This window comes from Callionymus lyra, chromosome 2 (assembly GCF_982586985.1).
Source record: "Callionymus lyra chromosome 2, fCalLyr1.hap1.1, whole genome shotgun sequence".
NCBI classification, from domain to species: Eukaryota; Metazoa; Chordata; class Actinopteri; order Syngnathiformes; family Callionymidae; genus Callionymus; species Callionymus lyra.
In genome coordinates, this window is record NC_141819.1 from 13,633,659 (window position 1) to 13,658,985 (window position 25,327).

Below are 25,327 nucleotides of genomic sequence, written 5' to 3' on the forward strand. Positions count from 1 at the left end.
AAAAATTGCTGGCTATTGGTAAAAAACAATTTTACCTTACCTTTGGTATAAGGGCAAAAAAATAAAATAAAATAATATTTTTACATTATTTTTAATATTTTTTTATTTTTATTTTTATTTTTATTTTTATTTTTATTTTATTTTATTTTTTTCTTCAATCTCGTAATAAAGTATTTTCTACGACTTCTTTACTGTCGTACCACACAGCTAAAAACACATTATAATAATATTTAGAGACAGACTTTAAGGTTTGGATCCTTAAAATATATCTAAATGGCGATACATGTAACTTTATTCTCACAATCTTCTTTTAAAAAAGAACATATTTGAAAATCCAAACCTGTTAAAAGAAAACAAGTGATGAAATTAATAGACAAATATGTTGACTATAATTAACAATACAGAACAAATGTGCAGCAGTTTACTGAGTTTATTGCAATAATTTATGGTTAAAACACACGGAAAGCAAAATACAACACAGTTATCTGAGAGACAAACATTGCTGTATCAAAGGAAGTATTAGAGTGTTTGGTGAGAGTGTGAGCAGAAGAAGAATGTTTGACGACAGGAAGAGACGAGCGTTTGTTTGACGGCAAAAGCTGCATGAAATCATCGGAGACACTCGAAGCAACACGGCACGTTCTTGAACAGGCGGTAGTATTCTTCCTGGATCTGGAGGTGGGAGAAAAAAACAAGCTGTCAGGTTGATGTGGAGTGATGAGGCCAGATGAAGAGGGATGGCTTTACCCTTCTGGACAGCACACACAGGAAGATGAAGATGAACATCCCTTGGAAGGCGTTGGTGATGGTGAACAGGTAGGCCGTGAGGGTCGTCTCCTTCAGGATGTGAAGAACGCCGAACGCCCAAGTCGCTCCCAGAACGAACAGCAGAGCCAGAGCTCCACGAGCACAAGACCTGAGGAGGAGAAACATCCTTAGAAATACAAATATTTGTTACTGTTCATTGTTCATTGATGAGAAAGAATCTACTTTTTGAATAGTCTCTATGTTTTATTTATTTATTGTTATTTAAAACAAATTATCTGATGTGTCTGTCATTAAAATAGCTCAAACACTAATGAAAATATTTCAATGAAATATACAAATACTAGGGATTAGGTGGTGTTCTTACTTCTACTACTATTACTACTACTACTAATAACAATTACAATACTTCTACTACTACTACTATTACTAGTAACAATTACAATACTACTACTATTAATACTACTACTACTATTAATAATAACAATTACAATACTTCTACTACTATTACTACTACTACTAATAACAATTACAATACTTCTACTACTACTACTACTACTACTACTACTACTTACATTTACAATGCTACTACTATTACTATTACTAATAACAATGACAATAGTACTACTACTACTAATAATAACAATAATAACAATTACAATACTTATACTACTACTGTTATTACTAATAACAATTACAATACTACTACTATTACTACTACTACTACTAATAATAGGACTAATAAGGGATTCTAAAAAAATATATAAAAAAAAAATACAATACTTCTACTACTACTACTACTATTAATAATAAAAACAATGACAAAACTACTATTATTACTACTATCACTACTGATAATAATAATGACAATTACAATACTTCTACTACTACTAGTACTTATATAATAACAATGACAACACAACTACTATTACAACTACTCCTACTACTACTACTATACTTTTTTTTATAAAACACGTCTCAGTACAACTACAAACCCTGTATACAATTAATAAACAATGTCCATGAATTTATTCCTGCGTGTTAAAAGTATTTACCATCAATAATATTATTATTAATAGTGACTGTGTTGATTCGATAATGGTAGTTTTGCTGTTGGTGGTGTAGTGCTGCTCAGTGGCCACTGGGAGGCAGTGCAGCACATCTTATTGTCTCAACGCAACATGACAGTAAAAAGGTAAAGTAAGGTAAAACTTTTAAAGCAAAAAGTGACGTCATCGTGTCATACCTGATGTTTTCGTAGTGACTTATTTCAGGCTTTTTCACCGCCGTGTGCCGGTAAACTTTGAAGATGATCACGCCAAACGTCAACAGATTCACCTGAAATAGATTCATATAGTTTTTTCAATTGTATTTATTTATTTATTTATTTATAATTCAACTCACGAGGATGATCAAACATGCAGGTCCAATGAAACTCCAGATGAAGTGATTTTCCGTGCTGAGCCAACACCTGAGAGAAATAACAAAATAATAACAGAAAAGTCAATACAATTAAAAATGATTGTCAAAGCTGAATATGCAGAATCAAGATGAAAAAAGAATCGTATAAGATCATTTATTATGTTGAAGTTACTTCGTTCTTGCTTTATTTGCGTTTCCATTGTAAGTGTTAAAACTAAAAACTAAACTAAAACTAATATCAGATAATTAATCTTGTTTTTTTCATTCTTCCATGACTCGATTTCCAACTTTAAGGCATTTAAAATATCTTAAAAAAACGAATTTTCGACTTATTTTTCTTAAAAAAAACATTATATTTACAGCGCGATATCTCTATTAAGAGACACTTTTGAACCTCAAATTTATCATTTATGGGTTTATTTTCAGGCCACGAACATCAAGCAAGCACTGAATATTTCTAAACTACTGCTAACTTATTTTTCCTTGTCAAATAAAATCATCTTAACACACGTAGACATAACTTTCCTTACAGATAAACATGTTATTGTCTTGCAATCATTCCCATTGTCCTTATTATAATCATATTTATGTATATATATTTTAAAATAATTAATCTTCATTTCTAGGCTGAAATTCATCGCAGTTTTGAGGGAGGAAACCAGAGTATCTAGATGTCAATTCAACCAGATGCCAGAATCTACTGATGGTCTGATGAAGCCTCATGAAACAGTGTCATTATTTTCAGACTCCACTAGATGGCGGTCTCTGCACTATTTTCATTTGTTTTGAACAACTGTTGAAGCTAATGAAACATACTTTTTAAACTGATGGCGCCACCTACTGACCTCTAAACAACATGACACTGTTTCATGAAGCTTCATCAGATCATCAACTACCATAAAATGTACTTTAAACACTTTCTAAACCACAAACGATACTTTTTGTATAAGTGCTAATTGGAAAAAACTCATTTTATTTTCTCTATATTTGTCTAATATAGCCTAATTTTTAATTTACTTTAAATATTTTGCGAGGGAGAAGATTTAAAGTCTCATTTGAACTGTGAAGATGAATAGAATAAAAGTTAACTCCACACAAGTTTGTATCCAGGGTCGCATTAAAAATTCAAGTCTAAAAAAAATCACTTAAAAGATTAATGACTCTGGTGTTGATGCCGATGTTGTTGTTTTTTTCAAATCTTCTAAACGCTCACGCTTGATCCGTGCCGTAGTATCTGGAGCCCAGCGTGGCCGAGATGGTCACCACCACGGCGGGGCTGCCGTAGCCGAAGATGTAGAAGTTGCGATGCAGGAAGCCCTTGTTGTAGATGACGCCCACCACGATGAGGTACAGGTGGATCCCCTCGATGCACATCCAGGCGAAGGCGGCCAGGAAGAAGTAGTGCAGCAGGCCCGCGATGACAGAGCAGAACAGCTGAAGGGAGGAAAACGAAAGGTCAACATGTGAGGGGTCAAAAAGCGAGGTCGGGGGTCGTGATGGAGCACCTTGTGCGTGTTCATGTTGATCCCCACCAGGAAGATGAACTCGGCCATGAAGAGGCTGCAGCACAGGTTCTTGTGGATGGTGGTCCTGGTGCTCTGGATCTCGCTGAAGAACCAGAAGGTGAAGATGCACATGGACAGACAGATGAGGGAGATGATCATCCCCAGCTGCGTGATCCGGGTCAGGATGTTGTTGTGGGCCGCCAGCTGGGGAACCAAGGGTTAACAAGGAAGCTATGAATGCGGATTCATTTAGGATTATTTTAACTTAGATAATGACACTGAAAGATCGTTGTGTACAAATAGGTTTTAAATAAAGTTATGTTAAAGAGATGATTTCAGAGATGATCAATGAATATAATTCAATTCTGTCGCTCATTTCTACCCACAGCAGTCGGACTATTTCATAAAACATACAATAACTATATAATATAATATATTAAAATAATATTATTAGTCTTTATAACAACCTCCTACACGTTTTTACTTTACTGTAGTGTTGGCAGGTTTTCAAGGAAATTAAATACACAAAGATATATTTTTATGGTGACAAAGTTACAGCTTATAAAGGTCACCAAAGAGACAACACACGTTTTTAACTTTAATTATAAAAGAAGAAATTAAACTGACTATTATAATAAGAACTAAACTAAATGTATTTCTGTGTTACCAAAAAAAGTGTAAACTCATCATACATTAAATGCTTTATTGCTGTTATTGCATTTTTATTTATAAAATGTTTCATCTATAACTTTATTGTCAATAGACTTCTCATTAAAAAAAACATTATTTAAATAAAAGAATACATCAATATCCACCTGGTGGTGGAAGCTGAACATTGCAAGAAGAATATTATATAATATATAATATATATAATATATATATATATATTTAATTCAACTTGAGTTTTTATTAAATTCTCATAATTTTTCGTTTTATTTTATTTGTTATAATTTGTAACAATTGCTATCTTAATATCTGTACTGTATGTCTTAATGTGACTTTTATGTATGTTTAATCTTTTTGTTGTGAACTGCTTACTAATAAAATAAAAAATGAAAAACGTGGGAAAAATAATGATGTATCAAATAAAAATCAAATCAAATCGATTTTTAAAAATCTAATTTAAAGTTTTTTTCTTCTGTTGATTTCTGTTTTCTTTTATTTAAACTCATAATTGTTGAAAATAAAATGATCGATACATTTCGATTTCAAAAGACATAATTTGTTTCCTGCAATGTTCAGCTTCCACCACCAGGTGGATAATGATGCGATTTATTTGTTTAATTAAAAACATTTTTTTTAATTAAGAATATATTTACAGTAAAGTGAGGGATGACAAATAATGAAATAAAAAAAAAATCAGAATAAAGCATTACTTTACAATGAATAGGTAAAACAGAAATAAATGTACATTCACTACAATTTCAGAGTTTTAATGGTTTTTATTTTATTTTTATAATTTAATTAAAATTAAACATTTCTATTGTCTCTTTTTACAAAATATAAACATTAATATATCTTCATCATAAAATTATATGTTTGATTATTTAATTTCCTTGTTTAAACAAAGCGACACCTGAATTTAAATTTTAAATAAAATGTCGATCACTCACGTTAGCTTGTCCAGAAGACATGAGGACGGCGAAGTGTGTGAGGTGGTTGCAGGAGCAGCTGGTTGCGTTGCTGCTGACATGCACAGTCTTGCAGCCCTCGGTGGCCCAGCGACCCTGCAGCCTGTCCGGTGTGTACTCCCAGAACACACACTTTGTCACATCAGCTTTAGTGTCTATGGGCTTCGGGGGATACCAAGATGAAATGTTTTTTTATTATTAGTTTTCCTGTGCAGCCAAGCTCATACAAACACCAGGAGCTGAATTTGCAGGTTCAGATAGAAGTTTGTGGCTGCGGAAAAAACTTGACAAACACTTATTCATAAACATCATATTAGTTATTTAAATTGCATTTTAATCAACAATACAAGTGAGAAAACCGTTTACACATCTTTGTATAAAATAGAAATGATAAGAAAAACCTTTTTAAATCTATAATTTGTAGAGTTGCTAGGTGCTAAGCTAGCAAATTGGTTACTAGCATTGACTTGTTATCGTATGTCCTTTTTGTTTTGTTATTTTTCCGTGTTGCTATTGTTACTATTTTCTGCAGTATAACGCTTTAATTAGCAATGCTAGCCTCGTCAAATGTTTTTTGCTAGATTTATTTGGTTCGCGTTAAAATTGCACACAATTTAAACACAATTTAATAGTGATGAAGCTTCATGAGACAGTGTTATGTTGTTCGGAGGTCAGTAGGTGGCGTCATCAGTTTAAAAATGATGTTTCATTAGAACAGTTGTTCAAAACAAAGGAAAATAGTGCAGAGACCGCCATCTAGTGGACTCTGAAAATAATGGCACTGCTTCATGAAGCTTCATCAGACGATCAGTAATATTTAGGTTGTATTTTCAACTATAGTTTATTATATTATTGTCTAATTATGGTTTGAATTACATAAATATATTGAATAGATTAAACATAAAACAAATCATATTAGAAACATCCTTTTGTGAAAATATTCATTGTTGTACTTTGCTTTACATGTTGATAATTATCAGTTAATGCTAACATCAAGTTAGCTAACAACATGCTACCATATACATAAGGTAACAACATGTTTCTTTATCGAATGATGAAAATCGCTCAAAGCCATAAAATGAGTAGCACAAAAAAACAACACTCTTTCTCATACATTTGTAAGCAAGTCACATTTAAAAAATAATTGTCCGTACGACATCATGCATTTCCAGATAGTGATAGATTTCCTTTTGTAATATTTTATTTTGTTAACTCATTCCCTGCTGCTCCTTTGTTTCCTGTCTAGTGTTGCTGGACCAGCTAACGACGCACAGCTGCTGATGATCAACGATCATCTTCTTATTCCTGGGAATCACCAGGAACTGATGTCAACTTGTGGCACAGTATTGAACTAGTTTATCCGACTATCGCTCCATTTCTGGTCGTGGTTTGTGATTCTCTGGAACTTTCCTGGCTCTAGTTTTCATCAGCGCTTTTAGATCCTTGGTTTTGGTGAGTTTTAGGTTCATTGAATCTCTTTGTTCTTTTGTTTTAGTGGCCCGTGTGTCGGTTTTTTGACTTGATTTAGATTATTTTTTATTTGGACTCGGACTCAGAGATTGTACTCAGTTTGAGGACATTTGTAGCCGTTTTATTTGTGTCGTCAGAATTGAACTGTAAATTAAAATTGTATCTTATTCCAAAAGTACAGGAAAAATTACAAAATATATCTGGGCCCATCTTTATTTTAATTTTATTTTTAGCATTGCAACTCTATAAACGACACAAGACACTAATGAAATTATTATTTGATTGTATTATTATTCTTTTGAGTTATTTGGATTACTTGTGATTTGGACTCTCTGCTGCCATCTGGTGGACATTTGTTAGTTCCGCTCCTAGGTCTCCATTGTTAACGTTTCTTGACAAGAGTGCCATCTAGTGGTGCCTGAACCTGCAGCTGCCACTACTAAACTCACATTTACTTTATTAACACTTTATTAAAACATGTATAAAAGCTTAATGCGTTTTCACCATCTTTTAAAAAATATATAGAATATCTAATGGAAATGGCGAGACATTTTGGTGACGCGGCGCAAAGTTTAGCACGAGCAAGAAGGTTGCCGGTTCTCTTCCAGGTCGGCATGGCGCCAACTTGGAGTTTGTATGTCCGTCCCCCCCCCCCCCCCGTGTTGTGTTGGTTTACTCCGGGCACTCCGGTTTCCTCCCACGGTCCAAAAACATACAGAGGTTGATTTTGAACTTGGGGAAGTTGTCTGTAGGTATGAGTGTGTGTGCGTGAATGGTTGTGTGTCTTTGTGTGTCCTGCGACAGACTGGCTTCCTGTCCAGGGTGTCCCCTGCCTCTCGACCGAAAAAACTGCGATAGACCCCAGGCCCTCATAAGGGATCAAACGGCACAGAAAACGAATGAATTTTGGTGATTTTTAAGCAGAGTTGTATACATGTATATGTGTAAAACAAGCAGGTTCGGATTCAAGAGCTAACTTTTGTCAATAGTTTGCAAAAAAAAAAAAGTTGTTCCTCCCCCTGATGTCCAAGGGTGTGTGCAGTTTGTACCTGGACGTGTCGCAGGGTGAAGGTGACATGGTCGAGCCGGTACACGTCAGCAGGTTGGACCGCCGCCGCGAAGACCTGGGAGTTGACAGTGATTTCCCCTGATCCGGCGTAGCGCGAGTAGTCCGTGACACCGGGGTCAGCGCTCGGCTTCAGGATGTCAGCCAGGCTGTCATATCGCAGGAACACCACGGACACGCTCCCTGACGAAGGGACAAAGATTAACAACGGAACGCTGGCAGGTGGAGCAGCGGGACTTTTTTTTCAGATCGCACAGGAAGTGGTTCACGCTCCTACCGTTCCTCTCTTCCTTCGCCGTTTGTTTGGGACTCAAAGTCATCCGGTCGCCTCCCATGTCGGCCGATACTTTGGCGTTAGTTCTTCCGGAGTCGAGGACGAGGAGTTTCATTTCTGACATTGAGAATCACAGAGTTACGCGAATGATACTCGTCCAAAAAATAAAAAAAAGAAGAAGGGGCCGTAGAGAGCGGGTGGGGAATAAATTAAGCGTCGCACCAGCATGTGTTGATGTTTATCTTACCCATTTGTGCGGCTTTGATTTCCACCTCGGTCGGCGTTTTAAGGTTTCTGGCCAGCGTCAGAGCGCTTTCTTCCACCGAGTGCAGCAGCTTGGTGATGGTCTGCTCTCTCTGCGTGGCTTTGATCCGGCTCCAGGACGTCAGCTCGTCCTTCTCCACCAAGTTGTTCGCAGCCTTCACCAGGTTCTGTGGAAGAAGTCGACTCTTTAGTTCGTGACGTGTTTCGGCTGTTTTTCATCGTTTCACTTTCTCAACGACTAAACTCTTAACAGTCAGTTTATTCTTGGAGGGAAACATGTTTGGATTATTTTCTACTTTTATCTTCCATCGTTCCCTCCTTTGAACTCATCCCTTTTTACATTCATCACCACATCAATCCATCCATAACTCTTTTCGCCCAATTGCAAAATGAGGGTCTCAATCCATTAACCTTTCCCTCCCTCCCTCCATCCATCCATCCATCCATCATCCATCCATCTAACCATCGGTCCATCCAACTCTATATCCACCAATCCACCCACCTATCCATTTATCATCCATCCATCCATCTAACCCTCTATTCATCCAACCATCCATCCATCCATCCGTCCGTCCGCCCGCCCGTCCGTCCGTCCGTCCATCGATCCATCGATCCATTTAACTTCTTCTCCCTCCATCCAATTAGTCATCCATTCAAATCCAACTTTCTATCCATCCATCCATCCAACCACCAAATCCAATCTTTTCTAGTCTAATCCATCAATCCATCCATCCATCCTCCATCCAACCATCCACCCACCCACCAACACAATCTAATCTAATCGAATTCCATCCATCCATCCATCCATCCACCCACCCAATCCAAACCATCCATTTATCCATCTAATTTTATATAATCTAATGTAATTCATCCATCCATCCATCCAACCACCCAATCCATCCATCCATCAATCTAATCTTATATATTCTAATCTAATTCCATTCACCATCCATCTATTCATTCATTATTTAATGTTTTTTGTTTTTTTAATCATAAAACCTTATACAAATATTTAAATATTTTTGTTAATTAATTCTGGCCCCTTTAAATTTAAATGTTAAATCTTAATTATCTTCAACTTTTTGTTCAAATCATGTTTCTCTTATACACTTTAAATTGCTTCATGTGCTCTTTGATCCTTCAGATTGGATCATAAGTTGAATAAAAGTTTTTCTCTTGCTGCATTATTTATCTGTCAGATGTGATTTATAGAGCAACGTGGAGGAATCAATATATTTTTATTAAAACAATATAGCGTAAACAGTATAGCAAATAAAGATGCTTATAATTACTTTTGAAAAACTGCGAGACAACTTATAGTTCACAGACTTGCAGCCAGCGCTGCAGTATTGCTGTACTTTTACTCTCCAGACCTCCTGCTAAAAGTTGTGTCTGAAGCACTTCTGCACCTGTGTCCTCCTTCTCAACGCCATTAAACCTTAACTCTGGACTAACTCTGCACTCCCGGTCACTGTTCCACATTCAAACAATGGAAGCGGTGTGACGACCTGCACTCCGAGCCGTTTTTCATCCCTCTCTCTTTTCCCAGCAGATGAAAGCATATTTGCATGTGAGGCGACCGGTGGAGTGGGCAGCAAGATTGATGAGCGGAGATTACTCTGAGAGTTGAGTTGACGACAGATGCTTTGACTGTGAAATCATTTTCTGCGGCGGCCTGCGCCGACCGACTCAAGGCCTCCACATATGCGATCACTTCCACCGAGGTGAGTTCTCCAGACGTTCGCTCCGCCAGCTCCCTCAGCAGACTCTCGGGCTCCGTCAGGTTCCTCATCTGGAACGCGGTGGAAAATGTTACGGGTCATTTCGGACAGTGACTAAACAAAGTTACGCTGGTTTTGTCAAAAAATGTGATATATTCCTCCTGTTTTTCAGAAGTGCTGGTCTGATGAAGCCTCGTTAAAAAAGAGTCATGTTTAGAGGTCAGTAGGTGGCGCCATCAGTTAAAAAATGATGTTTCAATAGAACAGTTGTTCAAAACAAAGGAAAATGGTGCAGAGACCGCCATCTAGTGGACTCTGAAAATAATGACAATGCTTCATGAAGCTTCATCAGACCATCACTAGTTTTTACCCTATATAAACTTTATTAATAGTTTAAACAAGATCTAATTTTCGAATTTATTTCCTCAAATTAAACTATTACTGTTGTAACTATTATTACTATTACAACTCTTAATATTATTACTACATTTATTACAAAGTGGCTCTGGTTTTGTAAACATGGTGATATATTCCTGTTTTTCATTGACCTTAGTTATAGTTTAAATAAGATCTAATTTTAGCATTTTTTTCCCCCCAAATTAAAGTAATAAATGCCCTCTGATGAAATTATAATAATAATTATAGTATTTCTGTTGACTCGAGAGGCCAATATTGAACATTATGATTGTCATTGAAGGGACGATCTCAAGTTATATTACAAGTATAGTTTGATTTAAAATCAGAGAAAACAAAGATAATGGCTACAATGTTATTAGTAATACCGTAATGAGCGAAAATTAAAAAATATATATAAGGTACGAATTGTATGTGCAACTCATCAGGCATTTTAAGTGTCCAAGTATAGAATATATAATACAAAATTTCATCGAAACTCATTCCATTACCCATTAAATATATATATTTTTTAAATGTGAATCCATTTTAAGAAGCAAATATTCCATTATTATCCCCTTAAAGTCTTACATTTTCCTTCATTTAAAAATATAATTATATCTTATATATACTGTATTTGTCAAATATTTTCTTTTCTTTATATGTATACATGTATTATAGAAAAAAATGTATACACACACAAAACAATGGATCTAGATTTTTGGGTGAAATTTAATTAAGTATTGGCTGAATTGTGGACTTGTCGGTTTAATTTTTTTATACTCAAATGTATATACAGTATATATTTAGAATTCTTGTAAAAATCACTTTGTATCCAATTCAATCTAATTTTAACAAAACTGTTGCGTTCTCAGTCCCTCCGACAGATGGCAGTGTCATCCCAGCTAAGTCGTTTGGCAGTAAGTCAGGATCGAAAAATCTACTCACATATTCGAGTGTTTTGTTGACGGTCTGTGTGATGCACCCGTTGTTGTCATGGCAGTACTTTTGAGGGTTTTCTGGAGGAATTAAAGGAGACAGAAGTGTTTGACTCGGCGTGCGTCTGACCACATGATGTTCCAAACATACATCATTTTTTTTTTTAGATGTGGACACACATGCAAAAGGGGAACGATTTTTGAAAACGTGTTTTGACTTTACAAATGTGTTTCTGATTGCGGTGTAAGAGAGAACAGGATAATTGTGGATGATGTGTGAAGGACGTGGCTTTAAAAAGAAAAAAAAAAAAAGAAAGTCTGACTCACATGGAGAGGAAATGTTTGGCTTTGTGTGTATGTGTGGTTGAGTGTGTGTGTGTGTGTGTGAGTGGTACTTCTGATACTGACCTTTACATCTTACACCTCTCTGTGGATGAAAGTGCTTAGTGCCTGAAGTTGGGATGTAATCACGCTGACAGGTGCAATAGAAAGATCCATTCGTATTATGGCAGCGAGCGTTGGGGCCACACGCCTGTCCGTCCTCACATTCGTCAACGTCTGCGAGCCAATTTGAAGATGAAATAAAAACCTTTTTTTTTTTCATTTAATTAGTTCATTAAAACCCATGACTCGCAACAAACACTCCAATCCAACTGACGTTTTTTTTTTACAAATCTGCGATTGCAATTCTTGCAAACATGTTGCACAGAATATTCTATTTTCCCCCTGAAATAACCTTTTAATTTTGAATTAAATTTGAGCCCCTTGCCAGGGAAACTCCATTTGTATGTGTGTGTGTTTCTGGTGAGAATGGAGTCGCATTTTTTTTTGTTTCCACACACGAGCAGATGGGAAGGAAAGCGAAAAGGCCTGAGGACAAATCACCTCCAACATGTTTATCCACTACAGTTCAGTGAAAGAGAAAATAGTTCCAGACCGCTCACCGGCTCGAACAACAGTGTGCTAAATGATGTGACAGTCAAATCCACTAAATCTCCAACCTGCTTGGAACTGAGGCGTCCATCTTTTCTTATTAGAAACATACAAACTTCTCCTTCAGGAGGAGCTTTTTTTTTTCTTATTTTTTACCGAGGCAATATGTCCCATCGTTGGGCTGGAACTTGTCGCGTCCGGTCGACGTGTAGCCGGACACGCATGTGCAGTAGTAGCCCCCCGCTGTGTTGGTGCAGTTCCCTTTGTCCCCGCAGATATTTGTCACATTCTGGCACTCGTTGTCGTCTGTGGCGAGAAGAAAAAAAAAAATAGAAAATGAGATTCATGCAAATATAAAACTGCTCATTGAATATATTTTGAAGATCCATCTGGCACCAATAGTTAATAGAATACATTCTATTTATTCTCACAAAGGCGTGAATTAAACTGGATTAGAATGTTGTATAATTTAGTGTGATAAATATGTTGTTTAAACTTCCATGTGTCGAAATGTAACAACTGATCTGGTTTAAACTCTTTATAGAACATATAATGCATATCACAGGTTTATAAAAACGAAACGAAAACATGAATATGTTACATTTAATTAACAAAAACAAACAAGCTTCATGAAGCTTCATGAAACAGCGTCATTATTCTCAGAGTCAAATAGATGGAGGTCTCTGCACTATTTTTCTTTGTTTTGAACAACTTTTCTAATGAAACATCATTTATTAAACTGATGGCGCCACCTACTGACCTCTGAACAACATGACACTGTTTCATGAAGATTCATCAGACCATCACTACCTGTCACTATACTGTGACTAAACACAATACAAATCATTATAGCTTCTACTTTATACAGTCCTAAAAAAAACCTTTATGTACTACATGCTACATGTACTATTTCAAAATTAAAAATATAAATTTCATGAATATCAAACAATTTAAGCTAATACAATTTCCAAAGTGCTGAATGAATACTAATCAATTAAAAAAAAAAACCCAAACAAAACATGAATAAGTTGTATAACAATTAGGCACATATATACTTGTCACTACTACTACAACAACTACTATAACTAATAGCACTAATCATTATAACTTCTACGTTCCTTAGTCCTAATCAAAAAAAATTTTGGTAATTATACACATCCTTGTTGAAATAAACGTCACATATTTGATGGACCCCTCGTAAAAACACTAGAAAAACTAGACACCAAACTTGTATTTAAAAATATGGATTTACACCAGTGATGAGTAGTGATGGTCTGATGAAGCTTCATGAAACAGTGTCATGTTGTTTAGAGGTCAGTAGGTGGCGCCATCAGTTTAACCTGATGTGATGTTTCATTAGAACAGTTGTTGAAAATAAAGTAAAATAGTGCAGAGACCGCCATCTTGTGGACTCTGAACATAATGACAGTTTCATGAAGCTTCATCAGACCATCAATACAGCCAAGGATTATAAAGCAGAGTGCCATCTAGTGGCCTTTCAAAATGCATCATAATACAGTTTCTTATACAAAGCTGTTTCACGAAAGCGACATCAACCCATCACTGAACTACAGTATCTGTGGCAGAAAAAATAAGTGGAATGAAGAAGTGACATTTTTGATGCAATTGAACCATAAATTAAAGATACTTGATATTGAAGCGTCATGAAACAGTCTCCCTACCTTTCGATCCGACACTATAAGACTTTTTGTTCAATAAAGTTTGCCGTTGAATATCCTATTTAAGCCCAAACTTAAATCCTGTCTACTTTGTATTAGGACAATAAATCATACAAGCTTAATTCTTCAACGTTCATGTCATATTTGCGTCATCAACAGTGAAAGGTAGAGAGTAGTAAATGACAACGTCGTCAAAGAATCCCAGTCTTTACTCTGGATTTATGGGTAATTATTCTCGTCTAACGTTCTATTTGTTCATACTGCGGGAACTGATGCATAAACATGAAAACAAAAACAAGTCTATAACCTCCGGTGCGAGTGATGCTCGACGATATATAAGCGAAACATGTTAAACCAGATTGAAATGATCGTTAACCCCTGGATTGTTTTACCACTTGCTGAGGGATTTCTGTGTTTCTCTGTCATAGAGACAAGGAGGCTTAGTGTTGAAGGACACAGCTGTTCGAGTGCTCCTCGGATATAAATGCTTGCTTTCATGCATCTTTATCGATTTAAAAACTTCAACAGATTATTCCTTTTGTGGCCTTGTAATTGGATGGCTTCATGAAGTACAACTTCTTTCAAGAAGCAAGTGTACAGACTTTTATATTTACACAAATAAATATATTTCATTTAAATCATATTTATTAGCAGCTCAACTGAATGGAAGCCAAATTTGGATGTGGACATGTTGTTCCCCTGAAATTGGCAGATAAAAATAGGCTTTTCCTAATGTGTGTTTTAATTTAATTTTTTTTATTGAGAAATCAATTTAGGAAAAAATGTCCACTGGGAAAATTAAAATCTTACTCCGAGCCAAATCTGTTTTAATTCAATCTCTTTCAACACTTGGTGGTTATCAACGCAGTCGCTTTATCAAACAACAGTTGATATTAGGGGGGCTCCTCAGGGATCTGTCCCGGTGCCTTTACTTTTCAGTACCCTAGTGGATTAAAAACTCGTCAGCCACATCTCTAAGCTAAGATTTGATTGGATATTTGAAGTTCTGGTTACACAATTAATTGCTTTTGGCTGAGTCACGATGGACTATTGAAGATGTGAATAATTCCCCATGTTGTGTAGTCTTGGAGCAACAATAGATCGTTTTCAAAAGACTGACACTGGAACTCCACTGTGTCAGGATTGAACAAGAAACAAACACAACTTAAAACAAGATGCCGACAAAAAAGGAGTTAAATGTGTCACATGAATATTCACAGAGTGCGATGTGTGGATGGGGCCCTTATGAAACTGTATCATGATACAGTGTCTTCATTTTGAAAGGCCACTAGATGGCACTCTCAGTTTGAAAATGAAGGCAGGTTTCATTGAATTGGTAGGTTAAAGCAAAGGTATAGTAAAGCAGATTTTCATCTATTTTATTCATGTTTATTTCGGATCCAGGTCAGAATGAGATATTCATAGATTAAAGTGTCCTCTCCCACAATCGGTAATTAAAAATTGAAAAAGATGTATATTCAGTTTACAGGAAAGTATCAGCACCACAAACATTTTGTGGAACACAACCATTAGAAAGCGCTCTACAAATATAAATTACTAACTTAAATATTAAAAACATGAATATTTCTCAGTAGCTAAAAGAATAATACATTACAAAAATAATAAAAAACTATAAAGACTAAAAAATAAATAATTACATTTCTAAATAAGTATTTGTAATTGTAAATATGTTCAATATCTGCAACTTAATTCAGTATTAAACATTAAAAAATGGTTTATTTTCCTACTAGGGAAAACACTAATCCTCAGGAATTAAAAGCATCATAATTACCATTAGTATTCAATTAGAAATACTTATTTTTGAGTATTTAATGGATGCTAATGATTATTCTGATTTTGATTATATTTCTTTTAACTGGTATTTACCTTTAAAGAGAAAGTAGTATGAATGCTGAATGAATTGTCTCATTCTCCTTACATAATAAGGAGTAAATAAAGAGAAGATAGTTTTCACTAAAATTGATCTTTTATTACTTCTTTATTACTTGTTAATAAACAGCAATTAAGTTGGCGTTCAGCTTGAAAAACTTATTTTCATGCTATTAACTGCAAAAATAATCTCAATGAGCAAGGTTTGAGTTAGTTCTTCAAGGTTCATATATATATATATATATGTATATATATATACATATATATATATATGTATGTATGTATGTATGTATATATAAATATAAATAATGGCTTATCAATAGTAAATATGTTTTCCATTCTAAAGTGTTCACCAACAATTCAAATCAAATCTTATTTCTTTATATAACCAAGATCTTGCTACATGACAGACAAAAGTATGAACTTAATTATCTCCTTCATCCCTTCGTTGTTGTGTTGACAACTTTGTCTTCACGCTAACAAACAGTCATATTTAATTTAGCATGTGTGCGAAAGTGAGCAGGTTAAGTCAAATATTGATGTCTGTTACAATTACAGTCAATTCACCGACCGTTTGACCCGACCTTCAGTTTGTTTGATTGAGGTTTCCTCTGTGTTTCGTTTCAACGTTAACACTTGTGATCGCCCACTTGTTTGTCTACGTTTCAGGTTCTTCACAAAACCAACCAGATGCGGATGCCGCAGTAAAAAAAAAAATGCTGCCCCCGCTTTATTTTAAACACCTCTTTCTGCCTCTGTCTTTGCTGGAAATGACCTGCGGAGACTTGTTTTTTTCTTATCAAGGTAGGATGGACACATGGCTCTTCCTCTCCTGTGGACCCGGACTGTCCGGCAAGGGAAATCCTCTGTTGTGATGAGGGACGAGGTTTTTGTTCAAAAGGGAAATGCCTCATGAACGCTTGGGACACTTGGAAGCTGTTTATGGGGAACAAACACGCACCGTGACTTTCATGTTCCAGAAGGAGAAAACGAAAGGAAGGTAGATCTTTTGTTTAAAGAAAAATAATGGAAAAAATTACATTATAAGTTGTTGTTTTTTTCCAAGAGTTTTGTTTAGCGTTGCAATAGCTACGCATAGTGATGGATCTGATGAAGCTTCATGAAACAGTGTCATGTTGTTTAGAGGTCAGTAGGTGGCGCCATCATCAAAAAGGATGTTTCATTAGATCAGTTGTTCAAAACAAAGGAAAATAGTGCAGAGACCGCCATCTAGTGGACTCTGAAAATAATGACACTGTTTCATGAAGCTTCGTCGGATCATTAGTAGATATAGGTGCCAAAATTGAGAAATCTATTTATGAGGGAAAACAATCCAACTAAGACTATTAAACATTATTTAACTTTCCATCAGGTTGCCACATCAAGGCAGTCTCCTTTATCCTGTTTATTCCTAGTAATCCTGATCCTCTTCAAGTCATAGTTCACCCAAAATTTAAATCCCATGTCGACTAAGAGTCGGGATTATTTTCAGAGTAATCTGTCTCTTTTTAGAGTTATGGACAAAATGTTTTGTTCATTTTAATGTAGCAACTGGAGCTCAGTTGTCTTCATCTTCTTCCAAAAAGACACTTAAAACATCCAAATACCTCCATACTGCTCGTCTGTAACGTCCCTCTTGTATTGAAGCCTCAACATGAGAAATTGTTCTTAGTTGTATCTTAAGTTTGTTTGTAGCTGAAGATCCCAGGCTGGAGCTCAAAGACTGAGAAACTTTGCTGGAAGCTATCTTAAACGCTACAGAATTATTTACAGACGAGCAGTATGTAGTTATTTGGATGTATTTAAGTATCTTTTTGGACGAAGATGAAGACGAAGACAACTGAGCTCCAGTCCCTACATTAAAATGAACAAACATTTTTTTTGTTCTCCACTATTACATCCATGAACTGCATTATCTTCTTGCTTTTCTCCTTCAATGTCAGTTTCTAACATTCTTCGTCAAACCTGTAGACTTTCTCTATCAATCTATCTCTATCTCTATTTAAACAATTTCCCAAAGGAGACCTCCTGAGGGATCAATAAAGTTTTACCTTACCTTACCTTACCTTATCAATGATGTGTCCAAACGCTGCGAGTCTGACCTCCATAACTTTAAGTTCCGAAAAATGAGATGTGTCTCTAATATACTCATTTATGATCTATTTTTTCTCAGTGTAATGTAACCCTTTAAAACAGTCTTGTGCATTAAAAAATACCTCTCATGAAATGCTGAATCTATAGGAACACTAGCCTGGTGTTACTGCAATAAGATGAGCTCATATGATAAGTGTTTACTAGTTTACAGGCAAAATAAAACAAAAAACACATTTTCTACATTAATAATCAAAATATCAGAAATTAGAAGAAAAAATAAATCCTTCTCTTCATCTTGGTAACTAATACCTCGCTGATCCATAGACCTTTACCTTTTACAGATCACTTCCATCACTTTTAACCAACTATTCCACCCTGCCTGCACTCTTCTCTTCACCTCCCTCTCAGTCCATCACATCAGGGGCATCCAACCTTTTTTTTACAGCACATAGTCATAATCACGGACCAACCTACAGATAGCACCAGTAAAAATGACCTACTGACCTCTAAACAACATGTCATTGCTTCATGAAGCTTCATCAGACCATAACTAATGCTAATGTAGCTCATACGAAAATACCATATTTTTTTAAAAACTAAACACCCTTCAGACCATCATAGGAAATTATATGAATTATTATTTATTTCCTGGTAACAAATGGTTCATGGACTGGTACTGGCCACCGGACCTGGGGTTTTGAACCACAGTATCATTGCAAGCACATAATCCAAATATATATTGTTTTTATTTATTAAACTATACTTTCATTTCCACAATAACTTGTTAATCATCTTCTGTTATTATTATTAAAGAGCATTTTTATTCTGGGGAGTTTTGACCCGCTTGGTTTAAATCTGAATTCTACTTCAACAACAAACCAATAGTAATTAGAAAATTAGCATTTCCAGAAGAAAATACAGTGTGAATGCTGAACCTAAACTGAAATGCTTGAAAGTATTGAATTAGTATTCAAAGTAACAATATAAACAGTTGAAATGATGCATAAAGAAGAAAGACTGATGTGAAAACATTGAAACAAACTGAAAAATGTTGCGAAGGAAAAAAAAGATAAGGAAGACGAATGAAAAAAGTAGTTGATTTTGAAGCAGAAGTAGAAGGGGTAGTAGGAGTAGTGGGAGTAGAAGAAGTAGTACTTGTAGTAGTAGCAGGAGTGGGAGTATAGAAGTAGTAGTAGAAGGAGACCTACAATTAGTTGTAAAAGTATAAGTAGAATTAGTAGTAGAATTAGTAATATAATTATCAGTAATGGAAGCGGTAGTAGAATTAGCAGTAAAACTATAAGAAGAATTAATAGTAAAGGTATAAGTAGAATTAATATTAGAATTAGTAGTACAATTAGAAGTAGTAGTAGAATGAGTAGTATAAGTATGATTAGTAGAAGTAGAGGTATAAGTAGTAAAATGTAGAAGTAAAAGTAGTAGTAAAACTAAGTATAAGTAGTAAAAGCAGTATAAGTAGAATTAGTAAAATCAGTAGTAGAATTATTAGTAGTAGTATTAGTAGAAGTCAGTAGACTAAAGTGTTTTTAAAGTTAAAAGAATTTCTAAATGCCTTAAGCATTCACACAATCATTAATAAGTTGAAAAAGTAGTCGAGGTAAAACTAGTACTAAAGTCTTTGTCGTTTTCTTCCATCACCTGCTTTAGCGACTTTGACAGATCTGATGATTTATGATCTTTTTTTCCCCCCCTCTCTATTACTTTGCCACAGTCATGGTGTTCTGACCCGGTACTGAAATCCATCTGTTATCTGGTCAAAGAGGAAGCACCATCTGAGCTCATTCGCCCTCCATCAAATTGAACGGCGTGGCCGGTGTCAGGAGTGAAACCTCCATCACCCCCTCCGGCTCATTGTGATTTGGGTTTGAAACTCGCTCGCTCCGTGTTTACACAGCGCTCACATTTAGATTTACACGGTTTGGTTCAGGAAGCCAAAAAGGGTTTGAGGAATTCTAAACAGCGCAGAAACAAAACAGCGGGAACAATGCTGGCTGAGAGGCAATGAGGCCATTAAAAATGTTACAGCTGTGTGCTGAAGATATCTTTTTTTCACGTTGTTTTCTCAGTAATTAACTCTCAATGAGGCGGCTGGCAGGCAGGACAAAAATAACAAACAAGTGTCGCACAAGAAAATTAAAAAGTTGAAGCCAGGACTGTAACCGATCCCTTTTTGGGCTCATGGTTAAACAAATTAGGAGTGAAGCACTGACTATTGGACACTTTTCTTGTTTTTATTATCCCTGTTAAGCTTTAGTGTCTTGTTTACCATAAACACATCCACTCTGCTGTGATTGGTCAAAACATCAAGGTTTGTCACTGCTCGTCATCAAACCATAAACTCTCCATCCCAAGGGTCTCATTGTATAAACAAAGCGGGGCGTGATTACTGCTTGCTGGAGAAGGAGTGAAGCCATTTTTCCATCATTCCGCTCTCGTAACCTCTTGTTCGCCAGGAGTCAGGAGAGTTGGAGTTTTCACATTAGTCGCCCTTTAATATTTGGTGAGAAAAATCTCATGGAAGTTCAATCGTCTTTTCGGTCGATCTCTAGAGGAGGAATAATCAAAGACCCATTGTTGAAGCAAGGCCCATTCTTAGAGGCTGTTCAAATATAAATAAATTGTAGAAACTATTAACTATCCTCAAAATGTGATGAGATAAAAGAATAAAATCCAAGTTAAATTTAATTTAATTCAACCCTATTGTTTTCTCTGGGTCAAGGTAAATGACCATCCTGGCTTCCACAAATACGTTTGTTTTAAGGTCACCTTGAACCTGACATTACACAAGGGTTAAAAGTGTAATAAAGTTGTCTCAAGACAGTTCAGTTTCAATATGAATATATTGCAGAAAATGAAACCAGATCCCAGGAAATCGACAGAGTGAATCACAGTGCGACAGTGGCGATGAAAAATGTCTTTAAGAAGGCAGGAACCTCGAGCAGAGCCAGACTCAGTGTTGACGGCCTCCTGCTGCGAGCAGTGCAGTACTTTAACTGCATTTCTTTATGGTTTCCAATATGGTTTTAAAGGCACCTGGAGTGAACAGATACTTAGTTAAACTTTGTGTTATCTCTGGGTCAACGTGACCTAAAGGCACATAAACAAATACTTTTGTGGTATCCCTTGTGTTGTCTCTGGGTCAAGGTGAACGACCTCACTGGCTTCTATAAATACATATGCAGTGGTGGAGGTTGTTGACCTTGAACCGGAGACGACACAAGGGATACCAAAAACACATTTTAGTGTCACCTTGACCCTGAGATAACTCCATCTCAGGGTCACGGTGATCTGAAGGCCCCCCCCCAAAAAAATGAATGGTTTTATCCCTGGAGTATTAAATAGTATTGTTAAAATAAATGCAACGCAAACATATTGGGATTAAAGAAAGAAATGAAGGCAAAATGCTTTCAATGGATTGTACGTCTGTTCTTTTTTAAATGTGATTATTGGATATTTTTACTTCAGTCAATCAACAATTTGCAACAAATTTATGTCGATATATTTAATATCTGAGTAGATTCAGAATTATTATTTCTAGAGATGTTAAATCATCAAAGAAATTCTTATTTGACTCAATTGATTTCATTTTTACAATGAAAATGTATAAATATATACACGTATATAAATGTCAGACCAACAAAGGTACGTTTTATACGTCTAATGTGATAAAGATTTTCCTTTTGTGTTGTATTCCGAATCTTTCATTCCAGATAAAAAAAGATTACAAACATATAAAAAAAGACTCCTATAATTCCTTTAATGTTTTATATATGACATCTTAACTTAACCATTGTACGATCAATGCACAATATGGATGAAAATGATATCCTTGTACAATATTCATTGCATCTTAATATTCTTAAAACGATATTAAATATGAATATAAACTAAATATAACCGAATGAAGAAGCCCCAAAACCTGAATGTTTTTTAATTTAAATCAAAGCTTGCAATTGGTTCACTCGGATATTAATGATATTAACGCAGAAAAGTTAAATACTCGTAATCACATCCGAGCACCTACCGTTGCAAAACGTTGTCCCGTCTCCGGTGTATCCATGGTTACAGAAGCAGGCCTCCTTTGACCCATTGAGAGTTTTACACGCCGCGAGTTGGTGGCACGAATCACAAATGTCAGAGAAGCTGCATGGGTCCATCAGACTGGAGAGCCATGCTGCGGAGCCCAAAAAAACATCCGTCAATACTTCGTTTGACAACAACTGTTTGGATGTAACGCGTTCTATATTTAAGTTTCAATCTTTTTTTTTTAAACCTTAACACTGATTCTATTGAACAACAACAATTCTTATCATTCCGTCTCATTTAGAAAAGCATCAAACGTCGTCACGTACCTGTTAAAAGTACTAGTTTCATCGGAGACTTGAGCAAAGAGTCCATGTTGCCTCGGTACTGCTTTTGGCTTTTAGCTCGGAGGGCAGTGGGCCGGCTGCTGACGCCGTCCACTTCCTCGCATCACACTTCCTGTTTCTCTAAACCTGGCCCTTCCGGTCTTGGTTCTTAATCTGCTGTGTTCAAAAAAAAAAACAGAGTCGGACTCCTTCACCTGTTTTACACTCTTTTACTGCAGAAAATGTCAACTGTTTTCAAGTCAGTCTTTAAGCTTTTGTTGAACTCGGGACTGTAAATAAAATACAAATAAATAAATTGGTTTACTAGGCCGACAAAAACAAGGCCCGCAAACAATGCGGACTGATTTCAGAAGGATGATCCCTCCCTTCCGCAAGTGACTGGACACGTTCACATTCTTCTGTATCTTTCCTGGACCCTCAACACGTTCCAAGTGATATGTCCACCATGATATTTGTTATCAATAGAAATTATTTCATCTCAATCTTACACCTACTTGTATTTCATCTTGAATATTTGGTGTTACCTAAATTGAACTTGTGTTGCATACCCCAACATTATAGATGAAGCATTATAGATCAATACAACATAGAGAAACTATCCTTATAATCAAATTAGAGTATTGTTTAGGCTCATATTTAAGGTATGTCCATGTGTTTGAAATCACAAAATGTAACTTTTTAAATGTTTAAAGCGATAATTCTCATTTTCTACTCACCCTCATGTCGACTAAGGGTTGGGATTAATTCCAGTGTGATCCATTCTTTTTACAGTTATAGACAAAAATGTTTGTTCATTTTAATGTAGCGACTGCAGCTCAGTGGTCTTGGTCTTCATCTTTGACACTTAAAAACATCCAAATACCTCCATACTGCTCAACATGAGATTTTGTTTTGACGAAAATTAAAAAGTATTTTTTTAAGATAAGTTATTTGAGACTGGGATCATCTGCTAAAAACAAACAAAAAATATAGACTTTAAGACAAGAAAATACAATACAAGACGGACGTTACAGACGAGCAGTATGGAGGTATTTGGATGTTTTTTTAGGTGTCTTTATGGACGAAGATGAAGACAACTGAGCTGCAGTCGCTACATTAAAATGAACAAACATTTTTGTCTATAACTCTAAAAAGGAACAGATTACTCTGAAAATAATCCCAACTCTTAGTGGACATGAGGGTGAGTAGAAAAGTAGGTGTTTGTTCATTTTGCATTTGTTTAATCATCTCAACATCTTCTGTTCCTACTTGTGATGTGGAAGATCAATATGTCGAATTATTGCATCATTAATCTGGAGAATATGTTGGAGTCTCCTCAGTTACACAACACAGCTCTATATAATATTATGTTGGAAAAAAATTGAATTAGAAATTCTTAGGACGCCACCAACTGAGTTTTGATGATGAGGCTTCACAAAGCTTCATGACTTGAAACTTTTATTACAAATATATGAATAACAACTGATACATAAATGTAGTGAATGTGTACTTGTACGCACATTTAGCATTGGAAATATCTGGTGTAACGATTGTCATGAAGGCTACATGTCAGGGATGTTTTACTAAGAGTTATCACCATCGGAATTTCATCGTCAAGTTGTCATCGTCAAGTTCAACATAAAATATTCAACAAAGACACTGTCTTCGGTTTTTGGGAATCAGCTTCGAAACTTCGCTTTACTTTGTGAAAAGCACATTTACATGAAATAAAGTTTGAATTTTTACTTAAAAAATGGTACAAAATGGGCTGGAATTACGAACATGTCTGAACTTTTCCATCAACTTTTATCAACATTTACTGAACTTTTTGGTAACACCTTAGAATGGGGAACACATTACTATTAACTATTAATAAGCTAATTATTTATACTTGTATTAACAGGAAATTAACTGCGTATTAACTATCATAAAGTACTAACACACACCTTGTTCATTGTGACTACAGTATATTCTTCTCTCAATAACATGATATTAAGGAGTTAACGCTGAAAAAAAATGTAAACTAGCTTCTTTTTATTTACCCCTTATTAGGTGTAATTACCATGATAGAAATAATTCACTTTTATAGAAAAAAATACTTTTTGTAATTATGACTAACGTATGAATATGCTGCCACTTTAGAATAGGGAACATATTCACAGATACCAATCCTTATTTTTGAATAGTTAAGAAGTATTAAAACCAGTATTTATTTCTTCTTTTACTTTTATATATAATATTATTAATAGTGACTTTATTATTTCATGGTACTTTCTCTGAATAAGGGGTTAACAGAGAGAATCTAGTTTTCACCAAAGCTGATCTTTAATGACTTATTTCCTGTTTTATAATCAGTGATAAAGTTTTTGTTCGGCGTGAACTCTTTAATATCATGTAATTAAGGGTATAATATAGTCACAAAGAACAAGGTGTGAATACTTTATAATGGTTAATAAGTAGTTATTTCTCTGTTAATACAGGTATAAATAATTCTAAATAAAGGTGATTTATTATGTGTTCCCCATTCTAGAATGTAACCAAATTTTCTATGATGTATTTTGGGGTTATTTTGCTAACATAGTGAAGCTTTTAAATCGTTTTCCTCATGTGAAAACACCGACTACAAGTGCTCTTGGAAACAGTTCTGAAGTGTTCACACCACACCACTCCTCCTCGCTTCTTTGATACAAGCGTCTTCGACAAATGACCTTATTCACGGAGCAGGAAGTGAGCAAGGCTGACTGTTGTTTTTGTTGTTGACGGAACACGAGGTTGGGCGACACACACAACGTAAGTTGCGTATCACTTTTACATCGCAAAGAGACGCTGTCAGGGAAGTGCGATAATGAGGCCGGCGGGCGACGTCGGCGCCTGCCGTGACTCGACGGAAAACGGGCGAATTTTTCAAGTGA

The 25,327-nt window shown here is 35.6% G+C and overlaps 1 protein-coding gene across 1 annotated transcript; it reads right to left on the reverse strand.

Moving 5' to 3' along the window:
- Window positions 1–415: 415 nt before the first annotated feature.
- Window positions 416–22,574, reverse strand: adgrl4 (adhesion G protein-coupled receptor L4). The gene is made up of 16 exons (XM_087783590.1): window positions 22,419–22,574; window positions 22,091–22,240; window positions 12,539–12,688; window positions 11,858–12,007; window positions 11,460–11,530; window positions 10,016–10,189; window positions 8,381–8,564; window positions 8,137–8,250; window positions 7,843–8,042; window positions 5,306–5,485; window positions 3,693–3,896; window positions 3,401–3,621; window positions 2,170–2,236; window positions 2,012–2,103; window positions 748–916; window positions 416–672 (listed from the first exon to the last, which is right to left on the reverse strand). The coding sequence occupies exons 1-16, from the start codon at window positions 22,462–22,464 to the stop codon at window positions 610–612; spliced, it is 2,235 nt and encodes a 744-aa protein (XP_087639716.1). The 5' UTR covers window positions 22,465–22,574; the 3' UTR covers window positions 416–609.
- Between the last annotated feature and the right edge of the window lie 2,753 nt (window positions 22,575–25,327).

Excerpts from the sequence above, each read along its gene's own strand:
- adgrl4 (XM_087783590.1), bottom strand. The coding sequence starts at position 22,464 with ATGGACTCTTTGCTCAAGTCTCCGATGAAACTAGTACTTTTAACAG. Across the intron at positions 10,190-11,459 it reads TCAACAAAACACTCGAATAT|ATGAGGAACCTGACGGAGCC; the intron begins GTGAGTAGATTT and ends ACCGCGTTCCAG. Across the intron at positions 3,897-5,305 it reads TGTCTTCTGGACAAGCTAAC|CTGGCGGCCCACAACAACAT; the intron begins GTGAGTGATCGA and ends TTGGTTCCCCAG.